This window comes from Anastrepha ludens, chromosome 4 (assembly GCF_028408465.1).
Source record: "Anastrepha ludens isolate Willacy chromosome 4, idAnaLude1.1, whole genome shotgun sequence".
Lineage (NCBI taxonomy): Eukaryota > Metazoa > Arthropoda > Insecta > Diptera > Tephritidae > Anastrepha > Anastrepha ludens.
The window spans coordinates 101,100,317-101,124,232 of record NC_071500.1 but is presented as its reverse complement, the minus strand read 5'-3'; the positions used below and the strand labels follow the sequence as shown (position 1 = coordinate 101,124,232).

The window sequence follows — 23,916 nt, the reverse complement described above, 5'->3', positions numbered from 1 at the left end:
CTGTTATTAAAGCAATAATGGCTGTAATGACTAGCCCTTCATGCGTGCAACACTGTAGAACCAAAATGGAGAAGCTCTGCGAGAATAAAGAGACCACAATTCACTGGGTACAGGTGCACAAGGAAATAGAGGGAAATGTAAGAGCTAACGAGCTTGCTAAGGCAGACACCCGCTTGCCTAGGCTGAGTACGTCGAATATATATCCCTCACTCGCAGTTTTGAAGACGGAACTAGACGAGGAACTAACTCGAGAAGCACAGTATATATAGGAAGCCTAGACCTCCCACAGGATTGCCAAAATATTGCTACAAACTTGCAACATGAAAGCAACCAACTTTATTCTATTATTCCCAAGGAAGGAATATAAAATATTGGCTTTTAAAACTCGCCAAGACATGCATCACGAACTACATTTAACACGACTCCAACGACACTGCTGACACTAAGGACCCTTGTGGTCCATGTAAGATCTATTCAGACCAGTCAGTAAGTTAATTTATTCTGCAAATCAAAATTTGTATGTTTTTTTAGCTATACAAAAAGGTTTAACACTTAAAGTAAAGAAATAACTCATGGAGAGATTGCGGGCTCCACTCCAAGGAGGGGAAAATTTTATTAGAAAGAAATAATGCAAAAAATATGTGACTGAAAAAAAAACTTAACCATTCATTTACATGTTTTGGCATTATAATTCGTTTTCGACATGACCGCCCATATTTCTAATACGAATGTCATTCTTTTCCTTAACTTCATTTTCCGGTAAGCCTTTAAATTTTCTCGAACAAACGAAGTAAATAGTCGCATTATTTGAAATTATTTTTGTATATCCTTGTTCACCCCGCGCGGTAGTGTAAGACCTCGACAAGACTCTTCCATCGCTCACGGTTCTAGGCTGTTGTTCTTGCGCCGTCTCATGTGATGTCGGCGTCTGCTAGTTCGCACAACATCGACCTTCGCCTGGTGACCTTTGGCCGACCGCGACCTCTACTCTCTTGTGGGTTTCAGTCCAGTGCCATTCTCATTATGCTATCTGGTGGTTTTCTAAGCACGTGACCTATCCATCGCCACTATCTGCGTTTGATTTGCCATAGAATGGGCTCCTCATTCGTTGATCTCCACAACGCGTCGTTGCTGATGATGTTCGGCCAGAATATTCCACAGATGATGCGGAGGCATTTGTTGACGAAAGATTGTAGTGATGGTGTTGGAGACCAGCCATCTTTCACTTCTGTACAACAATACAGACTTCACGCTGAATACTCACAGTTTAACGCGCCTGAAGATTTGACATCTTCATCTGTTCCGCCGTCTGTCATGTTAGTGCAGCCCAGGAAGCAGAAACTTTCGACAAATTCCACCGGACACCGATCAACCATTATAGATCTTGTTTTATTGTGGTTGACTGTCACAGTGCGTGCCAGCTAGACTAGTCTGTGCGCCTTCGCTTTACATGTTTGTGAGAGAGGAGGCAGATGGCATCAGCGAAGTCCCTGCCTCTTGTGTGCAGGGTCAATTGGCTCATAACGTCGTCTAGGACGATGGCGAAGAGAAGGGGCGACAGGGAACAAGCTTTCTTTATGCCTGTGTTGGTGGTGAACGGGTCGTTGATGTTGCCGTTGTGGAGCACTGCCAGTTCATAGTTATCGTATCTGAAGGGCTCAATGCGAAAGAAACAAACAAAATGTTCACTGTTCTAGTAGCCATCTCTTGGCAGCAAACCTCAGATGTAACTTTATAGCGGTGGAAACGGTTGTTACTACTGAAGCTTAACAGAGCTCTTAATTGCTGTTAAATATCATAGATTCTTGATGGAAATAGGCTATTACATACAAATTTTATATAAATATAATACTGAAACTCCGAACTACATATGTATATAGATTTAAAAAATCAGTTTATTTATTATTCAAAGATTAAAATTAGTGCTCCATAGTTTTTTTTTTACTTTTAACAAAATTTATTTGTATTAGAAATTTTACTATAGACACTATTTACTATTTACAATAAAAATATATATGCATATAATATATATTTACTTATATTTAAAACAAAAAATAGAAATACATAATAAATTTAAAGATCATATTTGAAAGAACCTCCAAGTTTTTTTCCACATTCCCGCGGATGCCATGGTAACTTACTTCAGCAGCATTAGATAGCAATTGAGTGTACAATTTAGCACTTAAAACTATATCATTAAAAATAGGTCAAGCCAAATAAGGCAAGCTCAGACAACGGCGAACCGCTAATATCACAACGCTGCGGGAAAGATAAACGTGGTAGAGCAGCCTCCCTTTAATCAGGTAATTCTTAAAGCTATAATAACCGAGCCATTAACCGCACATATCTGACGCCATCACTCAAGTGCTTCAATATTATAAAAAGCAAAATTTTTACTCCAAGTTCATCTGACCCATCTGACTACCGCCGGAATGTATATTTTTCCTGTACGCCTACTTAAGCGGTTAGGGGTAGTCAGAATTTTCACAAAATTTAATTTTTTTTTTGCATTTTATTAAAGTATAATATCTTAAAAATATTGTGTGAAAATTTGAAGTGAATCCGACAAATACTTTTCGAGTTATTCAACAATTAACAAAGGGCGCTCGGGAGCGCTCGAGAGCAAGTAGCTGGATGCTGCACGTAAAACAGCGATAACTTTTAGAATTATTATAATTTTTTTTTTTGTTTTTAAATTTTGCTAAAGTCAAGTCGAAACATGATATATTAATACTATGTTTTTAGTTTTGTAAAATAAAGGAATTGACTAGCAAAAAAACTTATTGAAAATCATCATTTTTTTCGGGCCTCTGACTACCCCAAACCTCTTAAAGTCGATTTATGCACAACAAGCCAAGGACTTTAGTTTAACTTAGGGCAAATATCTAACAGAAAAAGATGTCAAATATGCCAAAACATGGGCAAAAATGCTGGAAAATTACGAAAAAGGGGCACATGCCGGCATTTGAGCGAATATTTCGCGAAATATAAAACTAAAAAATATTCCTGAAATGAAATTAAATAATTTTTTTAAAATTGAACGGAAAAAATCGTATTCAATTTTTTATGATTTTTTTCACTAACCAAAGCACTGGACCTTATTTATATGCAATGATGAGTTGAAGCTAAAGATGTTCTTGTATTCTCGGCGTGTGCTGGTGCATGATCTTGCCCTTAAAGTACATAGTAGGCATCAAAAGCAACTCATCTAATCGGACTCATCAACTGCACGATCGAATGGATAACTGGAAATAAATAACCGAGCATGACTTCGCCGATGTGGATGCTAACGCAGGTAAGATTGTAGGAAAAGAAATTGAATAGATTGTACGCCGGTTTGTGGCGAGTCTTTACCAAGTTACGTTCAAACAATAGTTAACTCATATGTAGAGCTCGTCCAATTCCCCCATCTACCAATCGAAGTGCTAAAATAAGAATGAATATTTATAATTAAAAAGGTGTGCTCAAAAAAGTTTATGAATAAAAATCTTACCGCATGAAAGCTTAAACGCCATATACTCTTATCAACTACAAAAGAGAAATCGGAATATAGGGCGACGAGATAAGAAACTGCGCCGTAATGTGGTTGCTACCACCGCTCGGATATATCGATATCGTCAAGCTCTCGCCACGGAAAATCGGTTAATATTGCTCCAAACCGAAAGCCATTCACGATACCGGTATTTCCTTCCTTATTACGAAGGAAATAAGGTGCCCTGCCGGCGCAATGCCATTAACCGTCCCAAACAGAAGAGTGATGGCCAATAGGCCGTCTAAGGCCCAAAATTATTAACTGCTGTTCAACTAAAACTTTTAATTTCAAAAAACTGAGCTAGAGGCTTTTATACCTACTAAAAAGTGAATATTCCTCAAGCCAGTGGCTCGCAAACTTTTTTACAAATAATGTGGACCATTAACGTATCACAACCAGATTACCTTAGAAGTAACTTTTGTGAGTTCTGGTTAAAAAATCTTTGTGAGTTCTGGTTAAAAAATCTCAGTAAATCTCTGTACTATGGATGTAATCGTTTAAAAATGGTATAGGTATTATTGATATTATCAGGCAGTATGGGCAATATCTTGCAATTAAGGCGTAGCCGAATGGGTTAGTGCGTGACTACCATTCGGAAGTACGTAGATTCGAAACGCTATGCAAGAAAAAGCAAAATGTTAGAAACAGTTTTTTTCTAATAGCGGCCGCCCCTCGGCAGGCAATGGCAAACCTCCGAGTGAATTTCTGTTATGAAAAAGCCCGTCATAAAAAACAATTTGCCGTTCGTAGTCGGCTTAAATGCTGTAAGTCACTCCATTTGAGGAACAACATTAAGAACCACGTCGCAAATACGAGGAGGAGCTCACCCAAACACGTAACTGAAGTGCGCGCGCCGGTTATTTATTTTTTTTTTTTTTTTTTTTATTAAGGCGCAGTACGAAAATTTAAAGTGTAGTAAAAGACAGTTGGTGTGGACATTCATTGCTCATCTCCAGACTTTCCATACTCTTTTAGGAATCATAGCAGTTTATCGAAAGAAAGGGAATGTACCTTGTCCATTTTCAACACTTGCGACCCAAAAAAACAACATCTAAATGTGACGAAAGCCGAACAGCGACAGAGAAAGTGTTTTGTACTATCCTCATCCTCCAAATAATGTGTATACCGTGAATCCGCCGATGATGCCTATGAACACCATATGTCATCAACATGGAATGTGATCTTTAATAAGTCCTATCAGAGCACTTAAATAACTGCTTCTCCGTCTGTGAAGGAGTTTTCAACCACCCTGTCACGCCTTGTCAGGAAACGCTTGGTTGTTGGGCAGGTGTCGGTACTGCTTCAACGGTTCTCATGAACTTTACTAATGAATTCCTTGAAGTAATCGGCTGTGCGCGACTGTACTTGGTTCCAGTCAAATTGAACGCTCCAAAGAACGGTCGCCAGTTCGTTGCCTTAACACTACAGTGTCCCGGTACCCTCACAAGTTCAAATTCATTCAAACTTGCAACGGAGTTCAGTTTCAACATACATTAATGTACTATTTTTAAAGAGGTGAGAGTGGATTCTAAAGCCTTTAGAGCAGCTTGGCTCTCCCTACAGACCCTCTTGTTATGGCCAGGATGACGTAGTTTTCAGCTTTTGTCTATTTTATGGTCCTGCAGTTGTACGAAACAGAACAGCATTTTATTTTAATGCTAGGATACCTCACGCAACACTGATGGTACCGCATACTACAGTTTGAGAAACACCGTTCTAAGCAATGCAATACGTGCAGACAAGCATTTGCTGATAACCTCGCGGTGATATGCTTAATGCTAAAAATAATTTTATGTATTTCAATGCGCTTAATGTATGCAAGTCTTAAAGATTTTTGATGCTGAATTTTTCATTCTTTAATATTTCAATATTAATGAAATTTAATTGCATTTTTTAGCAAAACGAAAACCGTCTCCGATAAGCTACAATGAGCCTTGGCGCCGTAGTACTATTTTTGGAGTCTTTTTTATTTTTATGAATTTTTTTAATTTTATGAATTTTTTTATAAATTAAAAAAAAAAGAATGGTATATGGTATATAGAATGCATTTCATATTTCGTCCACCTCAAAATCATTTAATTTTCTGATCGGCCTTCAAAATCGAAAGAATAGTTGCCCTGGGAATCAGAATTTGGGAGTGCGTAGGTTCGAATCTTCGTGCATGAAACATCAAAATTATAGACACACTTTTTTCTAAAGGCTCTCAGCAGACAATGGGAAACCTTCGAGTGTATTTCTGCCAAGAAAATGCTTCTCATAAAAAACCATTTGCCGTTCGGAGTCGGCTTAAAACTGTAAGTCCCTCCATTTGTGGAACAACATCAAGACGCACGCCACAAATAGGCTCGGCCAACCATCTAACAGAAGTGTACGCGCCAATTATTTATTTATTTTTATTTAATCAGAATTTGTAGGACTTAGAATTTCTAGTAATAAAAATGCTCTCATTGCGGTCAGAAAGTGGCAATGTATAGCTTTTTCCTATGCAGCTTTTTTTTTATTATATGAATAAATACTTCATGTAAAGTAACCCAACTGCGTTAAACTACAGGTATAAGCGCAGCTTCGATGAGTCGACCTAAGGTCGGACAATGTGAAGTCCAAAATAAACAAAACTGGCGTCATAAAAATGTTTTTGATGGCGCCATCTTTTTACTGAGCTAGTGAGTTGAAAGTTACATCCCTAGCTGACTTCCAGTGGTGAAAGCGTGGTGGCATTCGGTTCAGTAGAAGCGAAGTTATAGCGTCTAAAGTGTCAGTATGTTTATGTCATCGGTACAAACATGAGTTTCGAACAAAGAGCTAATATGAAATTTTTTTTTAAATCGGTAAAATGTTTACCGGGACATTTGAATAGATGAAAAAAGTTTATGGCGATGATTGTCTATCTCGTGCCAGAGCTCACCGTTTCAGTGGTGGTTGTGAGGGCGTAAATGACAATGAACATACGGGCCGCAGAAAAACCAGTAATCCCCGAAAACTCCATCGAAATTGTTCGTAAATTTATTTATTTTTATTTATTTATTCATGGAATCGAAGTTGAATATCTCCAAGACATCGATTTATTGTATTTTAACTGATCATTTGGGCTTACGAAAAGTCTGTGCACGTTTCGTTCGACTCAAGTTAACCAAAACTTGCTCAGAATTTAACATTCGAACTGCTCATTAAAGAGGCGAGAAAAGACGATTGCCGAATGGAAGGCCCAGACGAACCACCACCCAAAAAATCGCGTTTGGAGAAGTGAAAAATCAGGTCCAAGCTCATTTGTATTGACGATTCTAAGGGAATTGTCTACAAAGAGTTCGTGCCAATAGGCCAAATCGTCAATGCAATTTTCTATCTTGGCGGTTTGAAGCATTTGTTGCGTCGCATTCGTCGAATTCGCCCTGAATATCGCGAAGGAGGAAGCTGGCACTTGTTGCATGATAATGCACCATCTCATCGATCCACTCTTGTGACTGATTTTTTGACTAGAAATAGCATTTTAACCATCAATCACTCACCGTATTCGCCTGATATGGCTCCCTGTGTCTTCTACCTATTCGGAAAATTGCATTTGGTCATGAAAGGAAAGCGTTTTGCGTCCGTAGACGTCATTCAAAAGGCTTGTACCGACATCCTGAAGGACATTCCGAAAAGCTCTTTCGAAAAGCTTTTAGACCGCGCAAAACAGTGTATCGATGTCAGAGGGGACTATTTTCAATAAATAAATTTGAAGTTATCAGAACAAAGCTCCTGTCGTTTCTATTTTAGCTCAATCTTTTTTATTTTGGACTTCGTCTTATATACGAAGTTTAGTTAAAATCGGATGAGTTTTTTCGAAATTTTTGAAAACTAATTTCCGATTCCATTTGTGAAAAAACATCAAGACGCACGCCACAAATAGGAGGAGGAGCTCATCCAAACCCCTAGCAGAAGTAGATATACACAACAATTATTTATTAATTTCCGATTCCTAACCAGCGCCCTCAAAAACTGCTTTATTTGAAGTTTCACCCAAATCAATCAAAGGCTTTGAAATTTTGGAGCTTTTGAGAACCTCTTACGGTTTTTAACTGAAATTTAATGAATTCACACATTTTTCAAGCGGATGGTAATCGGCGATGTTGTGGGATTTACGACGATTATCAAGCTCGAACTAATGACCCAGAAGGTTTTTCTATGTGTTTGGTGTGATTGGGAAGGGATGATCCACTCCCAACACTGCCCAACAGGAAAAACGTTCTAGCAATCGACCACAAACAGCCGGAATTGGCTAATGGAAAGAGTGTTGTTTTACATGTTAATTAAGATTTTTAAGAACACTTTTATGGCAAGCTGTATACATGCATTCAGCAATATTTATAGAATAACTTAAACTAACAGCTAGAGAATTTCAGTCGTTTATGGATGCACCCAATGATACAACCCATTTTAGTTTTTTCCACTAGAAGACAAGATCTGTGGTGGATTTTCTTTTGAGTGGGGTAAAAGCAATGGGATTGAATAAGAGTGAGCTTGGAGCCTGAGATTGTGGGTTCTTGCATATTTCTCTATTTCTTGCACAACAGTGGATATTTGGAGGTCACGGTGTATTTGCGAGTTTGTAATATAGTAGGGTGAGTTGGTGGTCATTCTTAATGTTTCTGACTGAAATCGTTGTAAAATTTCGATATTGCAGTTTGCCGCTGTGCCCCAAAGTTGAATGCCATGAGTCCACACGGGTTTTAGAACTGCTGAGTATAAGAACAATTTGCTTTCGAGAAAAACTGGGGAATGACGATTTAAAAGCCAGTGAAGGTCGCTGATTTTAATATCAAGTGCTTTTCTTGTTGAGTATATATGTGTTTTCCACGTTGATTTTCTGTCTAGATGCGTTTCTAGCTATTTGGTTTCATTGCTTTATAGCATTTCCATATCGTTGAGTTTAACGGGTGGGCAAGTGTCTCGCTTAGAAGTGAATGTAAATTGTACTGATCTAGTTTCATTGGACTTTATTCTCCATTTTTTGAACCATAGGTTGATTTTGTCGAGTCCCTTTTGAAGTTTAGAAGAAGCTGCTTGCGGAAAATTGTCACTTGGTAGTAAAGCAGTATCATCAGCAAATGTGTTTATAGTTACCCCCGTTCAGTTTCGGGTAAGTCATATGTGTAGAGTAGGTACAATATTGGTGCCCTTACACTTCCTTGGGGAACGCCCGCTGCACTTTCGGAGAGCTCAGAGAGGTAATCTAATTCCTTGACGAAGAAATTTCGGCTATGGAGATAAGACATTATTAATATGCAGAAGTATATAGGCGGTCTCGGTAGTCTAGCGTAGGTGCACTAGCCTGCCATCCCAGAGGTTGTGGGTTCGAATCCCACGTAAAGCACGGTCCTCGCACTTTTCCAAATTTACCTACTTTGCCTCTTTCAAAAAAACAAAAAAAAAACACCTCATTCATCAAACCCAAAAACGTATCTCTTCCATCCTTACTCCTACACAATAGTCACCGCATTATTTGCATTATGACTGCTACAACAAGCAAAAACACACAGTTACACATTGCATCAGTGGCGCCAGCAAGAGGAAGCGGGCAACCGCGGTAATAGCACAGACACACCAAATTTAGCAAAGTCTTGAACCAACTGTGCGATCCTTCTGCCAGAAAAATGTGACACACAGATGGCGCTCCAAGCAGTAAAGAAGGCGTTGTTCCTAAGCAAAGGCAGGTGAGCATTCCCACTATTTAGGACTGATAGCGGCAAACAAAAATGTTAACGATACCAACGCAAGACAAGTCTTGTCGAGTCCCTATGCTCACGAGTGGAGTGAACAAGGAAAAACAAAAAAAAAAAGAAATTTATAGGGAGGGTGGTTTTAATTTTGTAGAGAAAACCGTCGTGCTATACTCTGTCAAAAGCTTCAGCGATGACTGCTGTACAGCATTTTTTTTTTTTGCTCGAATGCATTGTCAATGTATTCAACCATTCGATGAACTTGTTGTATAGTTCTGTGTTCTCTTCTAAAACCGAACTGATGATTGGGTATTATTTTTCGTTCTTCGGTGATCGGAAACAGCCTTTTCAGAATAAGTTTGGAAGTGATTGGTAGCAAGCTGATTGGATACGCATCAACTGAATCTGGTTTTTTGCCAGGTTTGAGGACCATTTTAATTTGAGCCACTTTCCTTTGAGCAGAAAAATTTCCAGTTAGTATAATTGCCTCCTATTTCTGGAAGCTCTTTGAGTACTTAGGTTGTAATAAGATCGTAGCCGGGAGATTTATTTGTGTTCAGATTTTTAATGGCAGATTTCACTTCAAGTTTAGAAAATTTACGTATCGATGGGTCAATTTGATAGGTTTGAGTTAGAATAGAATTTACGTCTTCTAGGGTATCGGGTGAAGAGGCCATTGAATGCGGGGTAAATACTCTTTTTAAGTGCCGGGGAAATGTCGCTGCTCATTTGGAGTCGCTTTAATTAAGAATGGAAACAAACTAGTCGTTTGTGTTTTATCATCGTTTGGATAAAACTAAATGCAAATAAACATAAATATATTTACATATTCATAGTGTTTGTTGTCATTATTAATTTGGCGTTTTCACTTTTTGTAACTTTTACGTATTCTTCAAAATGTGCTCGATTAGTGTGATGAAACGTACGTCAAAGCAGACTTTAAGCAGGACGAGAGGGGGAGTTCCAGGTGCCTTTCAGCAACAATGTTAGAGAAGTTCTCTTAAAAACATTTGGTTTGGCAACCCATCTACCGGTGTGGTATGAAAAGCAATCGTTCATTATCACGGGCACTATACATCAAGACATTTATGTACATGACGGAGTATTGGCAAAAACGTTTGCTGAAATTCATAAGACAACATAAAGACTCAGTTCTGTTCTGGCCCGATATAGCATCGTGTCATTAAAGTTGGCTTGCCATGAACTGGTATGGAAATCACAGAGTAAATATTGTTCAAAAGGACCACAGCCCACCAAACTGTCCACAATTGCAACCCATTGAAAAATATTGGGCAATTGCTAAAAAGAAATTGCTGAAGAGGCAAAAAAGAAATTAAAATTAAACATTGGTTTAAAATGAATTGGCAGAGATCTGCAGATACCATAACAAAAAACTGATGTGCATCGCCCAATGAGAGAAGTCAAAATTAATTCATTCTCCAAATGTATTCGTTCTCTAAAACTGGAGGATATTTACAGATTTGCCAAAGAATCTGGAAAATTCTCACAGGACTAACTACCTTTATCTCTGTCTCTATTCTTTCCTATCTCTTTCTCTAACACTTTTCTCTTTCCCTCCTTGACTATCTACCCTCTTTACAGAGCTCTTTTAGGAGCCACCAAATCTCTTGGTGCTCTTTGGCTCGACCTACTCAAATTTTAAATTGCGCCATAACAAAGAAAATTGATATGATAATAAAGAAGAAAATAAAATAAAACTTGTTAAAAAATTTTATGTTACAACGATTTTTGCACGACCAATATTTTTCACGTTCATTCTTATGCCAGATCTAACATATTTTTAGTGATGCGCCAAAAGACAGCCTGGATGAGAGTTTCCATGACATCCGGCTTATAGCCGAGACCTATGTAGCTAAAAACGATTGTCATTGTCAAGCATTTGCAAAATTTTTTTATGGCAAAAAACTGGCCTCAGGATACACTTGTGAAAAGTTTTGATAATCAAATTTTTTATTTATACAGACTACAAATTCTTACCTCAGAATGGATAAAAGTTATCGAACAAAATGGAGCATCGGATAATTCTAACGTCTAAATTGTCTAGTCCAAAAAAGAACTTTTTACTCAGCTTAATAATATAATTTATTAAACGTCTCAAAATATAGACAAGCTATCCGAACTATCTTCAAAACAAAATAAAAAATATCAGCATATGTTGACACATACACATATGCATACCAGCCTACATACATATTTATGTATTTTCAACTAACATATTCATCCTGAAATAATTTCAAAGTTCATTTCAGTTAGACTAGGCCAGGCGGTTTTCCTTAGGCCTTGTTCACAATCCATAGATAAGAAATGCACCTAAAGCCAATTAGTAGAAATTATATTATTATATTGTATATGTGCAAATGTGAGTATATATTTATAAAAATTAAAAACATATATAAGTATAAAACATATGGCATGGCACATCTGCTCGAAAATTCACAACGAAAACATAAACGACAGCTGACCATAACATTATTGAGTAATGATAATGGCCTTATCGTAGCCACATAAAACATACGAGTATAATAACATATAAACACACGAATGCATCTTACCTTAATAAAAATAAACACATTAAAATATTGATTGTTCTTAATAAATCAGCGCATGCGATCACTAGCTTGGCCACAAAAGGTCATGCAGAATCGGCAATGGTTTGTTTATTTTTTTTTTTTTGCTTACCGTTTTACTGGAAAAAACTGTTCGCCCACTGATAAGTGAAAGTGTATATAAAGGCACCTTTGCTGGCAGAACATTAACAGTCTTTAGGTATTGGAGCAAAGTATCTAATCCGGAGCAGTTGTCGAGATGAAGTTCACTATCGTTCTTTTGGCACTCGTCGGCCTGGTAGCCGCCGCCAGCGTTCCTGCCACCAACAAGGTTACAGTCGCCGATCATGCTTTCTTGGAGAAGCAGAAGTTCCTCCTTGAAATTGTCTACCGCGTAGAGGATCCATTGATGTTCGAAGAATACATCAAGATGGGTGAGCAGACAGTCCATGACAAGGCGCTTTATACCGTAAGCTAAAATTCATTTCAACATTTAACTTTTACTTTCATATGGAAAATATATAAAAGTTTACAAAATATTCTGCACAATTTCAGCATTTCGATAGCTATATGGAGAAGTTCTACGAGTCCCACAAAATGGGAGTGCTGTTGCCAAGAGGTGAATTCTTCGGCGCACTGGTCAAGACTCACCACAAACAAGCTTATGGTCTCTTCAACTACTTCTATTATGCCAAGGATTGGGAAACCTTCCAACGAAACGTCGCTTGGGCTCGCATGCACGTCAACGAAGGCATGTTCGTCTATGCTCTTACTTTGGCCGTTATCCATCGTGATGACTTCCAAGGTCTGATGCTACCCTCCATCTATGAAATCTTCCCACAATACTTCCTCAACAGCAAATTAATTTACGCTGCTGAGAAATTTGACTACAACACCTGGAGCAAATATAACCAGTACGAGAAGGAGTTCAACGATGTCTACTACAGAAACAACAAACACCACAACCAAGACTACTTCTATATGAAAGACTTCAAGACCTACCAATGGTGGAAACTTATGGGTCTGGGTGAACACTGGTATGCTGCAGAGAAGAACTTCCCACTGCGCGAAAACACCTACGAACTTGTTTCTGACGACAAATATGCCTCATTCATGAAGGATATCAACATTTTCTGGCATCCCGTTGACTACACTCGTGATATTGAGTTCTTCAATCACCACTCTGTATTGTCATACTTCACTGAGGATTTGGGCTGGAACTCGTATTGGTATTATTTGAATATGGACTATGCTTTCTTCTTGGATGGCAAAACCTTCGGTTTGAATAAGGATCGCCGTGGTGAATGGTGGCTCCACAATATTGACCAAATGTTGGCTCGTTATTACATGGAACGTTTGTCCCATGGTATCGGTGAAATCCCTCAACTATCTTGGTATCATGCTTTCGAACAAGGTTATGATCCAGAATTGGTTTCGTATAATGGTGTTGGTTATAGCTACCGTAAGAACTACTTCGAAATACAAGCTTATGGCAACTTCCACATATTGAACCAAATCCAAAGCCTTTACAAGCGTATCTATGGTAACATTGTGTCCGGAGTCTACACTACACAGGATGGTCAGAAAATCGATCTGAGCCAACCGGAATCTATTGAATACATCGGAAACCTTTTGCAAGGTAGCATTGATAGTATTGACAGACAATTCTTCAACGACTGGTACATGCTGCAATATATGTACCTCGCCAACGTCGAAGAGAATGATTACGAAGTAACCCCCAACGTCCTATTGAACTTCGAATCCATGATGCGTGATCCTATCACCTACAGTGGAGCTACCTGGATCACCGAAATACTTCACCTTTTCAAAAACCAACTCCCCTCTTACACCGCAGAGGAAATTGGTATGGCCGGCGTTGAAATCAAAACTGTCGAGGCTAGTGAACTGGTCACCTACTTCGACATGGTAGACATTGATGTTACCAACTTGATGAATGACAAAATGGTATTCGTTGATGGTTCATTCGTTTGGGATAAATCATTGTACGCTCGTCAAATGCGTCTCAACCACAAGCCATTCCACTTTGACATCACAGTACAATCTGACAAGCAACAAAAGGTTGTCATTCGCTCATTCTACGGACCTAAGTACGACGAATACGGACGTATTATCTCACTACAAGAGAACCGTGAGAACTTTGTTGAGTTGGATGAATTCGTTTATGAGCTAACTGTTGGCGAAAATGTAATCAAACGCTCATCCGATGATTACCTCTGGACTGTGAAGGATCGCACCACTTACACCGAACTGTACCACTACGTTATGGCTGCCTTCGATGGCAAATACGAATTGCCATTAGACATTAGCGAACCACACTCTGGTTTCCCAGATCGTCTTCTCTTGCCTAAGGGTTGGGAGAGTGGATTCCCTGTGCAATTGTTCTTCCACATTGCGCCCTACCAAGCATCCGTCGAGCAACACTCCAACTTCGACTCAAGCTACAGCAGCGGCATTGGTTCCGGCACACGTTATATTGACAACAAACCATTCGGTTATCCATTGGATCGTCCAATTGATGAATCCGAACTGCTCTCAATGTCTAACATCTACTTCATGGATGTGAGCATCTACCACAACAACACACTCAAGCAATACTACGAGGAATACGAGAACGTTGGTCACTTCGACTACAGCTTCTACAATAATTACTACACCAAATACTTCCACTAAACCAAAGGCTCGAGCTGGCTGTGGCATAAACTAAATATCGGATTGGATATATTTATATAAAATATGGAAACCTTGTCAAGTGACTCTCAAGTTTTATATAGTATTGTAAGTGTTAAAGGAGCAAAAGAAAATGCAATAAATAAAAAGTTCAACTGATGGTTACGGCTGTTAAAAATGTATCCGACAACTTCGTTTAATTATTAAAACAGAGTTATACTGAGAATATTATTGTAAGTGTAATAAGGTCTTGCAAGGTAAGAATTTAGAAGTATCAAATATGTATGCAGGCCTTCAATCAGTAAAGCTTTAAGGCCCCCAAGATAGGATACTTTCTCTTTTGGTATGAACGCTAGATTCCGGCTTGCGAGAGGACCGGTAAGGAGCTGACATCGAAAGCATTTTGAATTCAAGGCCACTGACTTACGTGCCGCCTAATGCAGCCGAAGATGAAGCCCTTACGCCAAACCACTCCAGTGGTATTCGAGAACTAACAGATAATGTTAGCTCTGGATCAGAAGAGGTAACCGTCGTGCATAAAACTGCTTAAAATTTACGAAGAGGGGTGTTGCGAAAAGTCGCTTTGGCAACCCATTTAGCATTTTCTCATCTATCTATTTCTCTCGCATTCCGCAATCAACACTTGCCAAATAGCAGCAAATTCAGTTATTTTGCATTTAGCCGTTGACGAAAGCGCATGGACGCAGCAGAAAAGAAAGTGTAAGTTAAATTATATAGGAATTTTGATATTATATTGTTAAACTTATTGATCCCAATAAAGTTTTCAGCTTCTGATTACTGTAAATGTTACTTGACAAATTTACTTATTGAATTTGAAATTAAACTTAGAAACAAGATTTTAACTGCGCGCCTCACTGCCGTCGTCAAAACCACTGAAAGAGATAATGTAGGTATTATATTTTGTATATATGTATGTATATATGTACTTTAGGTACGTATGTATGATATATTTAACAATAAATATGGGCTGGCACATCTGTTCAAACCCAAGTTCGAGGTCACATACTTAACGAAAACTTGAACGACATTTCATAAGAATACAAATTTAATGAATTTTGGCTTTATGGCATAGAAATAACAGATTTTATATATATATAAATTTTTTTCAACACACACAGTTTTTAAATTTTATATTTCTGTGGTGCCAAGCAAAATATCAGAATTACAGTAGAGATGGCAAAGCAAAGCGTTTATCATATACGCATAGAAAATCCGTCATAATGGGAAAAATTCATGGGTAAATCCGGAAAAAACGATTCGGCGACTTTTTAGCAGGAAACATAAAACACCTGTTCTCAAACAAATATCCCTGAGGGAGCACCCCTGAGATTAATGGAAGAGGCGTTTACTGCATAGAAAGCTAAATTGGGGAGTCACAGTACCAGGTAGAGAACGCAAAGCAATGGCGTCGTATTACTCCTGCAGAAGGCTAATTGAAAAAAAATAGGACTAATATTCCGGCCTAAAGTTAAGCCAATTTTCTACTATGACATTGTAGTAAAGTGGAATGCCCTTAAGAGCGTGTGAACATTAAAGGATTGACAAGATTCACCGACTCGCATCTGTTCTCATAACCGGTGCAATGTAATTCACATCTCTGAAGGCATTATATGTGACATTAAACTTCCTTCCAGTAGATCTGGATCTGGCCATATTCCGAACATCTGGGAATCTCTTTTAGTTTGCGACTTCCCGACTACTGCAGTGTCTTCCATGTTGAACTGGTGGCAATAATAAAAACCGTAACACTGGTAGGAGATAATATCTATATTTTTACTGATAGCTAAGCGGCGATAAAATCTCTCCAAGGTAGCCATGAAATACCGCACACCTCTAACGATATGGCTTAATCATTTCAACTAAAGGTAACATGGATTCCATGCATGGATGCCATTGTGACATTGGGGGTAACTGTAGGGCCAATGAACTAGCGAGACTTGGCACCAAGTTGACTGATGAGCACAAAGGCAATGACATAGGCATACCCTTACAGACTTGCGAACTACCTATTTTTGAGAAAATTGTAAGCGCAGCGAATGAAAGATGGCGTAGAGAACCCACCTGCAGAGTCGCCCGACAATTGTGAGGAAATCTTTGGATGGAAAACCATAGGGTGACAATTGTGAGGAAATCTTTGGATGGAAAACCATAGGGTGACTTGTACAGACTTTGCGCAAACATAGAGAGTTTTTTAAATCGAAGATATGGCCAGATTAACTTTGAGCTAATAAAACTCCTGATAGGTCATGGCTGCTCCAGAATTATCTACATCGGTATAAGCAATGTGAGTCGCCTTTATGCCCAGTATGCCATGAAAATGAAGATGCAAGGCATGTATTTTTTGTATGCTCACGATTTATGGCTAGCACACGAGATTTAGACACAATATCATAAGATCCGATAAAACCAGAAAACTTAGTCGAAATCATAATGACGTCAAAGTATGCATGGTATAATATTTCATTGTCAATCACCGATATGAAGCACGGGATAAAGTCCAATACTGACGGGGTAAAGACTTTCGATGCCTAATCCTCGTAAAACAAAAAAAAAATGGGTCTAAATGTTACAAGAATGAGAATTTGTCAAATAATTCATGAAACCCCAAACGTGAAACACCTTTCTACGGTACCACAAACAGACTTCTTGCCCCGACATATAAACGCTGTTTAGTATTTGCAGACAAATACCAACTTTTAGATGTAGAGTGGCTAAGTAACATCTTCAGGGACGAAAAAATATGTAACCTCTATGGCGCTGATGATTATAAGAAGTATTGGCACAGTACAAAAAATGCTCCTGACTCCGTTGCTTTTATAGCGGAGGTTCAAGTTCGGTGTGGGCTACCTTTTGTTAGGAGAGAAAAACTCCTACTTGTTTCATATCGACAAAGATAAATGCACTGATGAGCATATTTGAACTTGCTTTATTGTGAATATATAGAATTTGCTAGCCAACTTTATGGTAACATTTGGATATTTCAACAAACCAATGCTCCAAATCATTTTGGTCCAGGAAAGTACCGCTATTGCACTGGCCATTAAAAAGTTCGGATTTGAACCCTATAGAAGAATATACATAAGTTTAACACCTCAAGAGAGGGAAAAGGTCTTAACCAAGTTAGAATTTAAAAGTTAAACCCAGTTGTTGCGAGGGGCGCAGACTACATGACTTACGGACTATTTTTATTTAGGCGCTGGGCCAAGAAAGGCAGAGAAGATAGCATCGTTTTCTTAATAGTAAAAAGCAGGTCCGATATATGAAAAGTGCTGGAACGACAGGTAAAATCTATGGCATAAGGATAGAACTGGTTTAGTTCCATAAAAAAAGCGACCTAAGTGTATTGATAATCGTGATAAAATATTAAAGTTAACTTCCATGCAAACAAAACGGCTACTTATTGCCTCTATAATTGCATCCGAGCTCATTGCTTGAAATATGTGTCAAGTCTCAGCACTGCTGGCAATTATTTCAGATGCTACTTGTGGATTCGAGAAGAACCATTATTTGTGATTCCTATAATTGTGCCTTCAATAGCTATACCACATCTTCACACGCAATGTAAAAACACTTATCTGCTTATTTTACCCTAATATTGAAATAAAAAATAAAACATTTAATAAATATGTATTTAAATTTATTCTTCATAATGCATTGTTTATGATCACTAGCAGGTCATGAAGAATTGACAATGGTTTGTTTTTTTCCTTACAGTTTGACTGGAAAAAACTATTCGTTCATTGATAAGCATCTTTGCTGACAAAACATCAACACTCTTTAGGTATTGGAGAAAAGTATCTAATCCGGAGCAGTTGTCGAGACGAAGTTCACTATCGTTCTTTTGGCACTCGTCGGCCTGGTAGCCGCCACCAGCGTTCCTCCCACCAATAAGGTTACAGTCGCCGATCATGCTTTCTTGGAGAAACAGAAGTTCCTCCTTGAAATTGTCTGCCGCGTAGAGGATCCATTGATGTTCGAAGAATACATCAAGATGGGTCAGCAGACAGTCCATGACAAGGCGCTTTATACCGTAAGCTAAAATTCATTTCAACATTTAACTTTTACTTTCATATGGAAAATATATAAAAGTTTACGAAATATTCTGCACAATTTCAGCATTTCGATAGCTATATGGAGAAGTTCTACGAGTCCCACAAAATGGGAGTGCTGTTGCCAAGAGGTGAATTCTTCGGCGCACTGGTCAAGACTCACCACAAACAAGCGTATGGTCTCTTCAACTACTTCTATTATGCCAAGGATTGGGAAACCTTCCAACGAAACGTCGCTTGGGCTCGCATGCACGTCAACGAAGGCATGTTCGTCTATGCTCTTACTTTGGCCGTTATCCATCGTGAGGACTTGCAGGGTCTGATGCTACCCTCCATCTATGAAATATTCCCACAATACTTCCTCAACAGCAAATTAATTTACGCTGCTGAGAAATTTGGAGCAAATATAACCAGTACGAGAAGGAGTTCAACGAAGTCTACTACAAAAACAACAAATACTACAACCAAAACTACTTCTATGTCAAAGACTTCAAGACCTACCAATGGTGGAAACTTATGGGTCTGGGTGAACATTGGTATGCTGCAGAGAAGAACTTCCCACTGCGCGGAAACACCTACGAACTTGTTTCTGACGACAAATATGCCTCATTCATGAAGGATATCAACATTTTCTGGCATCCCGTTGACTACACTCGTGATATTGAGTTCTTCAGCCAACACTCTGTATTGTCATACTTCACTGAGGATTTGGGCTGGAATTCGTATTGGTATTATTTGAATATGGACTATGCTTTCTTCTTGGATGGCAAAACATTCGGCTTGATCGCCGGATCGGTTAATAGTCGCCGTGGTGAATGGTGGATCTACAATATTGACCGGATGTTAGCTCGTTACTACATGGAACGTTTGTCCCATGGTATCGGTGAAATCCCTCAACTATCTTGGTATCATGTTTTCGAACTGGGTTATGATCCAGAATTAGTTTCATATAGTGGTGTTGGTTATAGCTACCGCAAAAACTACTACGAAATTCAAAATTATGGCAACTTCGATACACTGAACCAAACTCAAAGCCATTACAAAGATATCTATGATAAAATTGTGTCCGGAGTCTACACCATACAGGATGGTCAGAAAATCGATTTACGTCAACCGGAATCTATTGAATACATCGGTAACCTTTTGCAAGGTAACGTTGATAGTCTCGATAATATATTCTCCAACGACTGATGCTGCAATATATGTACCTCGCCAACGTCGAGGAGAATAATTACGAAGTAGCCCCCAACGTCTTATTGAACTTCGAAACTATGATGCGTGATCCTATCACCTACAGTGAAACTAATTTTAACATCGAAACACAACACCTTTTCAAAAATCAACTTCCCCCCTACACCAAAGAGGAAATTGGTCTTTCCGGCGTAGAAATCAAAAATGTCGAGGTTAGTGAACTGGTTACCTACTTTGACATGGTAGACATTGATGTTACCACCCTGTTGAATGACAAAATTGTATTCGTTGATGGTTCATTCGTTTGGAATAAATCATTGCACGCTCGTCAAATGCGACTCAACCACAAGCCATTCCACTTTGACATTACCGTGGAATCTGACAACCAACAAAAGGTTGTTATTCGCAATTTCTACGGACCTAAATACGATGAGTACGGATGTATTATCTCACTGCAGGAGAACCGCGAGAAATTTGTTGAGTTGGATGAATTCGTTTATGAGCTGACTGTTGGCGAAAATGTAATCAAACGCTCATCCGATGACTACCTGTGGACTGTGAAGGATCGCACCACTTACACAGAATTGTACCACTACGTTATGGCTGCCTTCGATGGCAAATACGAATTGCCATTAAACATTAGCAAACCACACTCTGGTTTCCCAGATCGTCTTCTCTTACCTAAGGGTCTGGAGTGTGGATTCCCTGTGCAATTGTTCTTCCACATTGCCCCATACGAAGAACCCGTCGAGCAATGCTCGTCCTTCGGTTCAACCTGCAGCAGTGGCATTAGTTCCTGCTCCCGCTATATTGACAGCAAACCATTCGGTTATCCATTGGATCGTCCAATTGATGAATCCGAACTGCTTTCAATATCTAACACCTACTTCATGGATGTGAGCATCTACCACAACAACACCCTCAAGCAATACTACAAGGAATACGAGAACTTCGGTCACTTTGACTACAGCTTTTACAATAATTACTACACCAAATACTTCCAATAAACTTAATATCGGATTGGATATATTTAAGTAAAATATGGAAATATTGTCAAGTGACTCTGAAGTCTTGATTTATATTAGTATTGTAAGTGTTAAAGGAGCAATAGAAAATGCAATAAATAAAATGTAATAAAAATGTATTCGACAACTTCTTTTAGTTATTAAAACAGAGTTATACTGGGTAGATTATTACACTTACTCTTGAAAGATAATAATTTAGAAGAATCAAGTATTTATGTTTTCAATCAGTAAACGCTTAATGTCCTTAAGATAGAACACTTTCTCTCTTGCTATGAAGGCTGGAGGTAGACAAACTCTGGTAAAACTTAATGGTAAAGCATTCAATGCATCTGGGTTTGTAGATCAGCTAGTAATCTATACTGTAAGCAGGCAGGTAGGTGTCTGTTCAAGACAGTAATCAGCGCTGAATTTATAGGATACATTTACATTTACAGCATAAAGATTCCCTATACATGTAGGGGGAATACTGCTGGAGTGACAGTCCTTGGCCAGATAAAAATCCGAATCGTTTCGGTAATATGAAACCTACTGCCGTTGAAAGACTGTCTTTTAGTCCAATGAAATCTCTCACGAAACCCAAAATTGGGAGGAACAGAAATTTTGTTCTCACAAGAGATCAAATTTCTAACGTGTAATACTGAGTAAGCGATTACCAACAAATATAGAAAGGATTTCTATGCGTGGAAGAAGCTTCTTAGAATATCATGTTGGATATCACATAGACTAACAAATTTCTCATTCAACCAGGTAACAGCGAGCTGCAGGTTTGGACATCTCATGTATATTCCTTGCCTAATAACAGGTTATTTGGAGTTATCCGTGGACAGTAGATGTCCAAAGATAAGAAGGCTCACTGGAACGTGAATCCTAAATTCGTCCTTTATGGTGCCAAGGTGTCGGAATCTTAGTATCACGAAAGAAAGTAACTGAGGAGTGTCAGCGCCTGTTGAGTTGACACACAACCCACCTTTCCAGAAGTAGACCAGTAGTTAGCCAAGGGAAATCCAATCCATTCCTTGCACATGGAAACCCACCCCTTCGCGATCCTCCCCTGGTCAGTTTGCCGCTCTAGGTGGACTGATTTGAGGTCCTTTCTTTTATTTTTGTTCGATCGCCAATTCTGTAATTAACATTCCTAGCAAAATTGTATGACATTTGTAAAAGTTACGCCGTTTTCGGTAAATCTACCTCAATTGAATTTGAATTTGCAATAACGAGTTTGTATTAAATGTTTCATTGAAAATGGATTTAATGGTGCAAAAACCTTAGAAATGTTGGGAAATTGTTACTCTAAAGGAATTAGCCGTTTACGAGTTGCATGAACGCTTCAGAAGAGATCGAGAGTTGATCAAAGATGGCAAACGTAGTAACTTTCGACATCGAAAACTGATGAACACTTCAATAAAGTGGAAGAAAATTTCATTAATAATCGCAAGTTAACCATAACAGAGCTGGCAGAGGACTTGAACATGTCTTATGGATCCATTCAGAATATTGCAAAGTTGATCCCAATGGGCCCGAATTTCATGCAAAATAGGGGCCGCATTGATATCGCAAAATACACGATTTCCAAGGCTGAACCCGACCCAATATTCATCAAATGCATGATTACTGGAGACGAAGCATGGGTTTATGAGTACGACACGCAATCCACACATCAGGCGCGTGAGTGGAGAGTTTTATATGAACTAAGACCAGTCGTTTTCAGTCAAAAAAGAAAGCGATGCTCACGGTTTTTAAGGATTACAACGGCATTGTATGCCACGAATTTTTTCCAGAGAATTAGGCAGTTAAAAGCACTATTACTTGAGCGTCATGAGACGTTTAGGAGAAGGAATTCACCAAAAAAGAAAGAAATTGTGAGAAAACTACTCGTAAATTTTGAACCATGATAACGCACCGCGGGCAGTGTCATTATTATCTGTGGCTATTATTTTCGAGTATCATCCAGTAGCCCCCGAATACGTCTGATATAGCTCCCTGCTATTTGTTTCTGTCATCTGTTCGATCGAATCAAAAACCACTACGGAAAATGTATTTTAACAGGCGAAAGGAAGTAATGAAAAAATTGAAAACGGCTCTGATGGATATACCCAAAATAGAATTCCAGTATTTCTTTTTAGAGCTGGAACGAAAACCGGCATAAGTCCGTTGTAGTTGATTGGGAGTACTTTGAAGGCGGTAATATCACGTTTAAGGAATAAATTGTAGAAGTATTTTGAATTTTCTGAATATTCCGGGAACTTTTTGATCAAGCACAACCTTTTTAATATTTTTTTTTATACAATATTATTACACAGTCGGGGTAGCAGACGAAGAGGAAACCCTCTTTTGCGTTGGAAAGATCAGGTGGAAAAGAACTTGGCTTCACTTGGTGTTTCCAACTGACGCCAGTTAGCACGAGAAAGAAACGACTTGCACGCTTTGTAAAACTCGGCCAAAATCGTTTAAGCAGTTATGGCGCCAATCAGGAAGAAGAAGTGCAACAGCATTTTTGTGGTCGGAAGGATTCCAACTCAGGAAGAAAGACCAAGACATATATAGCAAAACCTCCATATTTTTTGGCATTCTAAGGTAAACTGGTTCTTTATGGCCATATTAAGTTTGCAATTTTTTGTCTTAGAGCTTTTAGAATTAGTGGAAAAAGGTCTACATATCGGAGCGACATGCATATGTAGTTTAGATACAAAAAATTAAATTTCATGAGAAATAATTTTTTAGAACATTTTAACCTAGTAGCTTTCTCACGAAAAGGTCATTTAGACCCTTCTTTTGGAAAATCTAAATAAGGTGGCATTTGGGAGGTCGCCAGAGGGTCAAAATATTCTAAAAAATTATTCGCTGCAAATTTTCACAAACAGTATTCTCAAACAAAATATTTGTATAAAGAAAGCAAAAGAAAATACACAGAAAATAAACGAACAATTATGTCCCCTTGAAATATACAACAACTTTTTTATGTGCTAGACCTGCACGGGTGTAGTTCTTTCATCCTGATTTGGAATTATTTTGCCCCTGAAATTGAGTATTATTATTATCACTTTACTTATCTTTTTGTTGACATGTTTTTAATTTGATGTCGCGTTAAATATAGACTTATCGTAAAGCTTTGGCGTGCTAATTTTCCCTATGGGCCAACACTGG

General features: G+C 38.5%; 1 protein-coding gene and 1 pseudogene across 1 annotated transcript; both read left to right on the top strand.

The window, feature by feature from the left end:
* Positions 1–12,008: 12,008 nt before the first annotated feature.
* Positions 12,009–14,668, top strand: LOC128860386 (larval serum protein 1 beta chain-like). The gene is made up of 2 exons (XM_054097882.1): positions 12,009–12,267; positions 12,354–14,668. The coding sequence occupies exons 1-2, from the start codon at positions 12,058–12,060 to the stop codon at positions 14,487–14,489; spliced, it is 2,346 nt and encodes a 781-aa protein (XP_053953857.1). The 5' UTR covers positions 12,009–12,057; the 3' UTR covers positions 14,490–14,668.
* A 3,641-nt stretch (positions 14,669–18,309) lies between these two features.
* On the top strand, positions 18,310–20,869 carry LOC128860387 (larval serum protein 1 beta chain-like; annotated as a pseudogene).
* Positions 20,870–23,916: the final 3,047 nt, after the last annotated feature.

Excerpts from the sequence above, each read along its gene's own strand:
- LOC128860386 (XM_054097882.1), top strand. The coding sequence starts at position 12,058 with ATGAAGTTCACTATCGTTCTTTTGGCACTCGTCGGCCTGGTAGCCGCC. Across the intron at positions 12,268-12,353 it reads ATGACAAGGCGCTTTATACC|CATTTCGATAGCTATATGGA; the intron begins GTAAGCTAAAAT and ends GCACAATTTCAG.